Source organism: Chamaea fasciata, unplaced genomic scaffold (genome assembly GCF_029207755.1).
Source record: "Chamaea fasciata isolate MVZ Bird 193981 ecotype frontalis unplaced genomic scaffold, bChaFas1.0.hap1 SCAF_1018, whole genome shotgun sequence".
Classification (NCBI taxonomy): Eukaryota; Metazoa; Chordata; class Aves; order Passeriformes; family Sylviidae; genus Chamaea; species Chamaea fasciata.
The window spans coordinates 23,191-34,754 of NW_027095103.1; the positions used below are offsets into that span (position 1 = coordinate 23,191).

The following is an 11,564-nucleotide window of genomic DNA, read 5'->3' on the forward strand; positions in this document are numbered from 1 at the left end:
CCAAAAAAACAGGATTTAAGGGTCTGGAATTCACTTTTAAAACTCAAAATCTCCCAAAAAAACGTTTTAAAATCCTTTTTCCCTCAGAATTCTCCTCAAAAATCCCTCCGGGACCTTTTTTCCCCTCAGAGTTTCCCCCAAAATAGAAACTGAAAAGGTCCAAAACCCCCAAAAAACAGGATTTAAGGGTCTGGAACTCACTTTTAAAACTAAAAATCTCCCAAAAAACGTTTTTAAAATCCTTTTTTCCCTCAGAATTCCCCCAAAAATCCCTCCAGGAGCCTTTTTCCCCTCAGAATTCTCCTCAAAAATCGCTCCGGGAACCTTTTTTCCCCTCAGAATCTCCCCAAAATAGAAACTGAAAAGGTCCAAAACCCCCAAAAATAAGATTTTAAGTGTCTGGAATTCACTTTTAAAACTCAAAATCTCCCCAAAAAACGTTTTAAAATCCTTTTTCCCCTCAGAGTTCCCCCCCAAAACAACTCCAGGAGCCTTTTTCCCCTCAGAATTCTCCCCAAAAACAGAAACTGAAAAGGTCCAAACCCCCAAAAAACAGGATTTAAGGGTCTGGAATTCACATTTAAAACTAAAAATCTCCCAAAAAAATGTTTTAAAATACTTTTTTCCCTCAGAGTTCCCCCCAAAACAACTCCGGGAACCTTTTTTCCCCTCAGAATTCTCCTCAAAAATCGCTCCGGGAACCTTTTTTCCCCTCAGAATCTCCCCAAAATAGAAACTGAAAAGGTCCAAAACCCCCAAAAATAAGATTTTAAGTGTCTGGAACTCACTTTTAAACCTCAAAATCTCCCAAAAAAAGTTTTTAAAATCCTTTTTCCCCTCAGAGTTCCCCCCCAAAACAACTCCAGGAGCCTTTTTCCCCTCAGAATCTCCCAAAATAGAAACTGAAAAGGATCAAAACCCCCAAAAAACAGGATTTAAGGGTCGGGAACTCACATTTAAAACTAAAAATCTCCCAAAAAAACCGTTTTAAAATCCTTTTTTCCCTCAGAATTCCCCCAAAAATCCCTCCGGGAGCCTTTTTCCCCTCAGAATTCTCCTCAAAAATCCCTCCGGGAACCTTTTTCCCCTCAGAATCTCCCAAAATAGAAACTGAAAAGGTCCAAACCCCCCAAAAACAGGATTTAGGGGTCTGGAATTCACTTTTAAAACTAAAAATCTCCCAAAAAACCGTTTTAAAATCCTTTTTTCCCTCAGAATTCCCCCAAAAATCCCTCCGGGAGCCTTTTTCCCCTCAGAATTCCCCAAAAATAGCAACTCCGAAGGTCCACGATCCCCCTAGAAAAGCTTTGAAGCACCCGGAATTTCGTGGTTTTTTTTGTAAAAATCACCTCACAAATCCCTCCAAATCCCTTCTCCCCCCTCAGAATTCCCACAAAAACCTCTCCGGGATCCCTTGTTTTTAATAAATTATCATTCTTTTCCCCCTTCAACCCTCCGTTCCCACCTCTCCGCCGTCCCTTCTCCCCAAGCCCCGCGTCCGGACTCTTCCTCTCCCCCCCCCTCAGCTCCTTCCTCCATTTCCGCCTTTCCCCCCCTCTCCAAACCCCCGTTCGATTTTCCCTCCTCCCCCGGGAAAATAATTAAAAAAACCCTTTTTTTAAAAATTAAGTCCTAAATTATTATTTTTTATATATTTTTTTTTACGAACCAACGGCGGCCGGGGCCTCGCCGATACCTCCCCCCCCGGGTTGGGCGGGCGATGGACTCGCCCGTTCCCCGCTGCGGGCGCGGCTCCCCCCGCGGGTTCCCCTCACGGTGGTACGGCCCGGCGCGCAGGCCTGGAGGTGAGGCGTGAGCGATCGCTTTAAACTTAAAAATTATTAAAAAAAAAAAAGATTTTGGGGTGTTTTGTGAGGGGGAAATGAGGGGAAACCCGGTTTTGGGGTGAAAAAAAGGGGTTTTGGGTCATTAAGGAGATTTTTTGGTAAAGGGTTGGTGCGGCCCGAGCCTGAGGCGGGAAAGCGGCGCCCCTCAAAGGCCGGAGGTGAGGCGTGAGCGATCGCTTTAAACTTAAAAATTATTTAAAAAAAAAATGATTTTGGGGTGTTTTGTGAGGGGGAAATGAGGGGAAACCCGGTTTTGGGTTGAAAAAAAGGGGTTTTGGGTCATTAAGGAGATTTTTTGGTAAGGGGTTGGTGCGGCCCGAGCCTGAGGCGGGAAAGCGGCGCCCCTGAGCGGCCGGAGGTGAGGCGTGAGCGATCGCTTTAAACTTAAAAATTATTTAAAAAAAAAAAGATTTTGGGGTGTTTTGTGAGGGGGAAATGAGGGGAAACCCGGTTTTGGGTTGAAAAAAAGGGGTTTTGGGTCATTAAGGAGATTTTTTGGTAAAGGGTTGGTGCGGCCCGAGCCTGAGGCGGGAAAGCGGCGCCCCTGAGCGGCCGGAGGTGAGGCGTGAGGGATCGCTTTAAACTTAAAAATTATATTAAAAAAAGGGATTTTGGGGTGTTTTGTGAGGGGGAAATGAAGAAAATCTCGGTTTTGGGGTGAAAAAAAGGGGTTTTGGGTCATTAAAGTGGTTTTTTGGTAAGGGGTTGGTGCGGCCCGAGCCTGAGGCGGGAAAGCGGCGCCCCTCAAAGGCCGGAGGTGAGGCGTGAGGGATCGCTTTTAAAATTATTAAAAAAAGGGATTTTTGGGTGTTTTGTGAGGGGGAAATGAGGCAAATCTCGGTGTTTTGGGGAAAAAAAGGGGTTTTGGGTCATTAAAGTGGTTTTTTGGTAAGGGGTTGGGGCGGCCCGAGCCTGAGGCGGGAAAGCGGCGCCCCTGAGCGGCCGGAGGTGAGGCGTGAGGGATCGCTTTAAACTTAAAAATTATATTAAAAAAAGGGATTTTGGGGTGTTTTGTGAGGGGGAAATGAGGGGAAACCCGGCTTTGGGGTGAAAAAAAGGGGTTTTGGGTCATTAAAGTGGTTTTTTTGGTAAAGGGGTTGGTGCGGCCCGAGCCTGAGGCGGGAAAGCGGCGTCCCTGAGCGGCCGGAGGTGAGCCGTGAGCGATCGCTTTTAAAATTATTAAAAAAAGGGATTTTTGGGTGTTTTGTGAGGGGGAAATGAGGCAAATCTCGGTTTTTTTGGGGAAAAAAGGGGTTTTGGGTCATTAAAGTGGTTTTTTGGTAAGGGGTTGGTGCGGCCCGAGCCTGAGGCGGGAAAGCGGCGCCCCTCAAAGGCCGGAGGTGAGGCGTGAGCGATCGCTTTAAACTTAAAAATTATATTAAAAAAAGGGATTTTGGGGTGTTTTGTGAGGGGGAAATAAAGAAAATCTCGTTTTTTTTTGGGGAAAAAAGGGGTTTTTAGGAGGTTTTTTGGTAAAGGGTTGGGGCGGCCCGAGCCTGAGGCGGGAAAGCGGCGCCCCTCAAAGGCCGGAGGTGAGGCGTGAGCGATCGCTTTAAACTTAAAAATTATTTTAAAAAAAGGGATTTTGGGGTGTTTTGTGAGGGGGAAATGAGGCAAATCTCGGTGTTTTTGGGGAAAAAAGCGGTTTTGGCTCATTAAAGAGGTTTTTTTTTTGGTTGGGGTGAATGGTCCTGGATCCTCAATTTTATTTCCGGGGCCTGAAAATTGAGGGGGAAATAAAAAGGAATTTCCAAATCCCCGAATTTTCCTTTTTTTTTTTAATTAAAAAAAAAAAAAATTCGGGGGCGGGTGGTGGTGAAAAAATCCGGGGCAAAAAAATTAACCCGAAGTAATTTTTTTTGGTGAAAAAAATCGAGGGGGGGGGAAAAAAGAGAATCCCGGAGGCTTTTTGGGGTGATTTGGGGCTTTTTTGTCACTTTTTGTCACTTTTTTGTCACTTTTGGTCACTTTATTCCCACTTCGGACCCGTTTCAGACACTTTACTGTGACCTTTGGTCGCTTTAATGTAAATTTTGCTCCGTTTATTGCTGGTTTTGCTCCATTTAAAACTATTTTTGATCCATTTAAAACCATTTTTGACACATTTAAAACCATTTTTGACACATTTAACACCATTTCTGACACATTTAAAACCGTTTTTGACCCATTTAAACCATTTTTGACACATTTCAAACCATTTTTGACCAATTTAAAACACTTTTGATCCATTTAAAACCATTTTTGAGCCAATTAATGCCATTTTTGACCCATTTAAAACCATTTTTGACACATTTAAAACAATTTTTAATCCAATTAATGCCATTGTTGATCCAATTAATGCCATTTTGACCCATTTATCACCATTTTTAATCCAATTAAAACCCTTTTTGTTCCAATTAAAACCATTTTTGACCCAATTAATGCCATTTTTGATCCATTTAAAACCAATTTTAATCCAATTAATGCCATTTTTAATCCAATTAATGCCATTTTTGATCCATTTAAAACCAATTTTAATCCAATTAATGCCATTTTAATCCAATTAACGCCATTTTGGACCCAATTAATGTCACTTTTACCCCACTTAAGGCCACTTTCGACCCACTTAAGGCCACTTTTGACCCAATTAACGCATTTTTTGACCCATTTCTCACCGTTTCTGACCCATTTCTCACCATTTCTGACCCATTTCTGACCATTTTTGACCCATTTTTCACCGTTTCTGACCCATTTTTCACCGTTTCTGACCCATTTCTCACCGTTTTTGACCCATTTTTCACCGTTTCTGACCCATTTCACCCGCTCCCACGTAACTTTTCCTCCGTTTACCGTCACTTCGCCTCCCCGCGCCCCGGTTTTGGGCGGATTTCAGCCGATTTTGGGGCCGATTTCAGTCAGTTCTGGGTTGATTTCGGCCGTTTTTGGGTAATTTCATCAGTTTTCAGGTAATTTCCGCCGTTTACGGTCGGATTTCAGTCAGTTTTGGGTTGATTTCGGCCGTTTTTGGGTAATTTCAGCCATTTTCGGGTGAATTTCCGTCATTTTTGGGCCGATTTCAGCAGTTTCCAGGCGGATTTCCGCCGTTTTCGGGTGGATTTCAGCCAGTTTTGGGTAATTTCCGCCGTTTTCGGGCAGATTTCAGCCAGTTTTGGGTTGTTTTCAGTCATTTTCAGGCCGATTTCCGCCGTTTTTCGTCGGGTTTCAGTCAGTTTTGGGTAATTTCATCCATTTTTGGGCGGATTTCATCCGTTTTCGGGTAATTCATCCGTTTTTGGGTTGATTCCATCCATTTTTGGGCAGATTTCAGCCATTTTTGGGTAATTTCCGCTGTTTCCGGTCGGTTTCAGTCATTTTTGGGCAGATTTCATCCGTTTTTGGGTAATTTCATCCGTTTTTGGGTTGATTTCCACCGTTTTCGGTCAGGTTTCAGTCATTTTTGGGTTGATTTCAGCCGTTTTTGGGCAGATTTCATCCATTTTTGGGTTGATTTCATCCGTTTTTGGGTTGATTTCAGTCATTTTTGGGCAAATTCCATCCATTTTTGGGTTGATTCCATCCCTTTTTGGGTAATTCATCCGTTTTCGAGCGGATTTCAGTCATTTTTGGGTTGATTTCATCCATTTTTGGGTAATCTCATCCGTTTTCGAGCAGATTTCAGTCATTTTTGGGCTGATTTCAGTCATTTTTGGGCTGATTCCATCCATTTTTGGGTTGATTTCATCCATTTTTGGGCAGATTCCATCAGTTTTCGGGCAGATTCCATCCGTTTTCGGGCGGATTTCAGTCGTTTTTGGGCAATCTCATCCATTTTTGAATGGATTTCAGCCATTTTTGGGTAATCTCATCCGTTTTCGAGCAGATTTCAGTCATTTTTGGGCTGATTCCATCCATTTTTGGGTTGATTTCATCCGTTTTCGGGCAGATTCCATCCGTTTTCGGGCGGATTCCATCCGTTTTCGGGCGGATTTCAGTCGTTTTTGGGCAATCTCATCCATTTTTGAATGGATTTCAGTCATTTTTGGGTTGATTCCATCCATTTTCGGGTAATCTCATCTGTTTTCGAGCAGATTTCAGTCGTTTTTGGGCTGATTTCAGTCATTTTTGGGCAATCTCATCCATTTTTGGGCAGATTTCAGTCATTTTCGAGCAGATTTCAGTCATTTTTGGGCAGATTTCATCCATTTTTGGGCAGATTCCATCCATTTTTGGGTTGATTTCATCCATTTTTGGGCAATCTCATCCGTTTTCGGGCGGATTTCAGTCGTTTTTGGGCAATCTCATCCATTTTTGAATGGATTTCAGTCATTTTTGGGCTGATTTCAGCCATTTTTGGGTAATCTCATCCATTTTTGGGCTGATTTCAGCCATTTTTGGGTTATCTCATCCATTTTTGGGTAATCTCATCCGTTTTTGGGTAATTCATCCGTTTTCGAGCAGATTTCAGTCATTTTTGGGTTGATTTCATCCATTTTTGGGTAATCTCATCCGTTTTCGAGCAGATTTCAGTCATTTTCGAGCAGATTTCAGTCATTTTTGGGCAATCTCATCCATTTTCGTGCAGATTCCATCCGTTTCCGGGCGGATTCCACCCGTTTCCGGGCGGATTTCAGTCGTCTTTGGGCGGGTCCCGTCCGTCTCCGGGCGGCCGCCAGCGGCGCAGGTTGAGGCCGAGCAGCGCCAGGTTGACGCCGTAGGTGCTCAGGCACACCACGCACAGGTCGCCGAGGCCCAAGAGCAGCACGGCGCCGAGCCACAGCGACGCCGCCGCCGCCGCCGCCGAGGTCGCCAGCAGCGCCGCCGCCGCCGCGCGCGACCCCGAGGTGCCTGGGGGGGAGGAGGGTCACCAAAGGGTCACCGAGGGGGCACCAAAGGGTCACCAGGGTCACCAAAGGGTCACCAATGTCACCAAAGGGTCACCAGGGTCACCGAGGGGCACCAAAGGGACACCAAAGGGGCACCAAAGGGGCACCAATGTCACCAAAGGGTCACCAGGGTCACCAAAGGGCACCAAAGGGGCACCAAAGGGTCACCAGTGTCACCAAAGGGGCACCAGGGTCACCGAGGGGGCACCAAAGGGGCACCAAAGGGTCGCCAGGGTCACCGAGGGGGCACCAAAGGGTCACCAGGGTCACCAAAGAGTCACTAAAGAGTCACTAAAGGGTCACCAAAGGGGCACCAATGTCACCAAAGGGTCACCAAAGTCACTAAAGGGTCACTAAAGGGTCACCAAAAGGTCACCAGGGTCACCAAAGGGTCACCAAAGGGTCACCAAGAGTGTCCTCAGTGTCCCCAAAGAGTCACCAATGTCACCAGGATGTCACCAAGAGTGTCACCAAAGAGTCACCAGTGTCACCAAAGGGTCACCAGGGTCACCAATGTCACCAAAGGGTCACCAGTGTCACTAGGGGGTCACCAAAGAGTCACCAATGTCACCAAAGGGTCACCAGGGTCACCAAAGTGTCACCAAGAGTGTCCCCAAAGGGTCACCAGTGTCCCCAAAGGGTCACCAAGAGTGTGACCAGTGTCCCCAAAGAGTCACCAATGTCACCAGGATGTCACCAAGAGTGTCACCAAAGAGTCACCAAAGGGTCACCAGTGTCATCAAAGGGGCACCAAAGGGTCACAAAAAGTGTCCCCAAAGAGTCACCAATGTCACCAGGGGGTCACCAGGAGTGTGACCAGTGTCCCCAAAGAGTCACCAGTGTCACCGGGGGGTCACCAAAGGGTCGCCAGTGTCACTAAAGGGTCACAAAAAGTGTCCTCAGTGTCCCCAAAGAGTCACCAATGTCACCAGGGGGTCACCAAGAGTGTGACCAGTGTCCCCAAAGGGTCACCAGTGTCCCCAAAGGGTCACCAAGAGTGTGACCAGTGTCCCCAAAGAGTCACCAATGTCACCAGGATGTCACCAAGAGTGTCACCAAAGAGTCACCAAAGGGTCACCAGGGTCACCAAAGGGGCACCAAAGGGTCACAAAAAGTGTCCCCAAAGAGTCACCAATGTCACCAGGGGGTCACCAGGAGTGTGACCAGTGTCCCCAAAGGGTCACCAGAGTCACCAAAGTGTCACCAATGCCACCAGGGTGCCACCAAAGGGTCACCAAAGAGTCACCAGTGTCACCACGGTGTCACCAGTGTCACCAAGAGTGTCCCCAAAGGGTCACCAAAGGGTCACCAAGAGTGTCACCAGTGTCCCCAAAGAGTCACCAGTGTCACCAAAGGGTCGCCAGTGTCACCAAAGGGTCACCAAGAGTGTCCTCAGTGTCCCCAAAGAGTCACCAGTGTCACCAGGATGTCACCAAGAGTGTCACCAAAGAGTCACCAGTGTCACCAAAGGGTCACCAGGGTCACCAATGTCACCAAAGGGTCACCAGTGTCACTAGGGGGTCACCAAAGAGTCACCAATGTCACCAAAGGGTCACCAGGGTCACCAAAGTGTCACCAAGAGTGTCCCCAAAGGGTCACCAGTGTCACCGGGGGGTCACCAGTGTCCCCAAAGGGTCACCAAGAGTGTGACCAGTGTCCCCAAAGGGTCACCAGTGTCCCCAAAGAGTCACCAATGTCACCAGGATGTCACCAGGAGTGTGACCAGTGTCCCCAAAGGGTCACCAGTGTCACCAAGAGTGTCCCCAAAGGGTCACCAAAGTGTCACCTAGAGTGTCCTCAATGTCACCAGGGTGTCACCAATGTCACCAGTGTCACCAAGAGTGTCATCAAAGGGTCACCAAAGTGTCACCAAGAGTGTCACCAGTGTCCCCAAAGAGTCACCAATGTCACCACGGTGTCACCAGTGTCACCAAAGGGTCACCAAGAGTGTCCCCAAAGGGTCACTGGTGTCACCAGGGTGTCACCAATATCACCAAAGTGTCCCCAAAGTGTCACCAATACCACCAGGGCATCACCAATGTCACCAGGAGTGTCCCCAGTGTCACCAAAGAGTCACCAATGTCACCAAGAGTGTCCCCGATGTCACCAGGGTGTCACCAGTGTCCTCAGAGTCTCCCCAATGTCACCCGAGTGTCACCAAAGTGTCCCCAGGAGTGTCCCCAATGTCACCAAAGTGTCACCAAAGAGTCACCAATGTCACCAAAGGGTCACCAGGAGTGTCCCCGATGTCACCAGTGTCCCCAAAGTGTCACCAATACCACCAGGGCATCACCAATGTCACCAGGGTGTCCCCAGTGTCACCCAAGTGTCACCAAAGTGTCCCCAGGAGTGTCCCCAATGCGACCAGAGTGTCACCAGTGTCACCAAAGTGTCCCCAGTGTCCTCAGAGTCTCCCCAATGTCACCTGAGTGTCCCCAAGAGTGTCCCCAGGGTGTCCCCAGGTCGTTCCCAGCGTCCCCAGGGTGTCCCCAGAGTGTCCCCAATGTCCTCAGAGTCTCCCCAATGTCACCAAAGGGTCCCCAGGAGTGTCCCCAATGTCACCAAAGTGTCACCAATGTCCCCAAAGTGTCCCCAGTGTCCTCAGAGTCTCCCCAGTGTCACCCGAGTGTCCCCAGAGTGTCCCCAGGGTGTCCCCAGGGTGTCCCCGGCCCCCCGCGGTCCCCGTTACCCAGCAGCCCCTGCAGCAGGTAGAAGAGCAGCCCGATGGCGCCGTTGGGGACGTTGGCGGCGCTGTCCTTGCCCAGCACCGGCTCCACCAGCCCCAGGCCACGCCCCCACCTGCAAAAAAAAAAAAAGGGCGTGGCACGGATGAGACCCCGCCCACAAACCCATATATGGCATGGGCAGGCACATAAGCCACGCCCCCAGCCCCTATTGGTGCTTGGTTCCGCAGACCCACGCCCTCCTCAGATAAGCCACGCCCTTTCTTGGTGTCTAAGCCACGCCCCCAGACCCCATTGGTTCCTTATCGCGCTGAGACACGCCCCTTTAGCTAGTCCACGCCCCTTCAATATCCATGTCATTAAGTTAAGCCACGCCCCCTCAACCATTAATCGACCTAATTAATGTAAGCCCTGCCATATATGGACATAATTACAATAAACCCACAAAAAATGGACCTAATTAACATAAGCACTACCATATATGGATATAATTAGCGTAAACCCGCAATATACGGATTAATTAACCTAAGGATTACCATATATGGATATAATTAGCGTAAATCCACCATATATGGATCTAATTACCATAAGCATTACCATATATGGACATAATTAGCATAATCCACAATATATGGATCTAATTAACATCAGAATCACCATATATGGATACAATTAGCATAAAGCCATCCTTTACGGACCTAATTAACATAAGAATTACCATATACGGATACAATTAGCATAGATCCGCACTATAGGGATCTAATTACCATAAGAATTACCATATACGGATACAATTAGCATAGATCCACACTATAGGGATCTAATTACCATAAGCCTGACCATATATGGATATAATTAGCAGAATCCACCATGTACGGATCTAATTAACACACGCATTACCATATATGGATATAAGTGGCATAAAGCTACCATTTACAGATCTAATTACCATAAGAATTACCATATATGGATACAATTAGCATAAAGCCACCATATATGGATCTAGTTACCATAGTATTACCATATATGGATATAATTAGCATAAATCCACTCTATATGGATCTAATTACTTAAGCATGACCATATATGGATATAATTAGCATAAATTCACTCTATATGGATCTAATTAACCTAAGCATTACCATATATGGATACAATTAGCATAAAGCCACGCTATATGGATCTAATTAACCTAAGCATTACCATATACGGATACAATTAGCATAAATCCACACTATAGGGATCTAATTACCATAAGTATTACCATATATGGATATAATTAGCATAAACCCACAAAAGATGGATCTAATTAACACACGCACTGCCGCGCATGGATCCAATCAGCACAAAATCACCACGCACGGATTTAATTAACGGAAAGCCGAGATACAGCGGAAACCCCGCCCCTCAACCAAGCCACGCCCCCCTTTCGCCATTTTAACCCCCCCGCCTTTTCCTCCTCCCAGCGCCCCCTGGCGGCCCGCCCCTTCGCAAACCCCGCCCACCCCTTTTCCCCAAACCCCGCCTCCTATCCCCCCCCCTCTTTCTTTCCCGCGTTTTTTTTTTTTTTTTCCCGGGTGTTTTCTCCTCGTGTTTTTTTGTTTTTTTTAATTTTTCTTTTTACCGGGAGGTGAAGACGCGCGTGCAGGACACGGAGGGCGCCAGGTCGCAGGCGGCGCGGTAAGCCGGGTCCCGGGCGGCGCGGTGCTCCACGTGCAGCGCGTACAGCGACAGCGCCGCGCCCGCCGCGCACAGCGCCGCCCGCCACGCCGCCGCCATCGCTGCGACCCCGCCTCTCCTCCGCGCTCATTGGGTGATATAGCCGTCACGTCGCGTGATTTCCGGTACGCGCCGCGGGGGTTGGTGGGAGGTGTAGTCGCGCGTTGTGAGGGGAAGGACAAATGGCGGCAGCGCCTCTCCTCCGCGCTGATTGGGTGATATAGCCGTTACGTCGCGTTGTTTCCGGTACGCGCCGCGGGGGTTGGTGGGAGGTGTAGTCGCCCGTTGTGAGGGGAAGGACAAATGGCGGCAGCGCCGCTCCTCCGCCTCTCCTCCGCGCTGATTGGTCCACACACAGCCGTTGCGTCGCGTTGTTTCCGGTACGCGCCGCGGGGGTGGATGGGAGCTGTAGTCGCGCGTTGTGAGGGGAAGGAAAAAAGGCGGGAGCGCCG

At 48.0% G+C, this 11,564-nt stretch overlaps 1 protein-coding gene across 1 annotated transcript; it reads right to left on the reverse strand.

Annotated features, from left to right (window-relative positions):
- Positions 1–3,867: 3,867 nt before the first annotated feature.
- Positions 3,868–11,532, reverse strand: LOC136284491 (vitamin K epoxide reductase complex subunit 1-like protein 1). Its single transcript, XM_066174835.1, has 3 exons — positions 11,018–11,532; positions 9,399–9,508; positions 3,868–6,671 (listed from the first exon to the last, which is right to left on the reverse strand). Exons 1-3 carry the CDS (start codon positions 11,170–11,172, stop codon positions 6,454–6,456), a joined length of 483 nt encoding a protein of 160 aa, XP_066030932.1. The 5' UTR covers positions 11,173–11,532; the 3' UTR covers positions 3,868–6,453.
- Between the last annotated feature and the right edge of the window lie 32 nt (positions 11,533–11,564).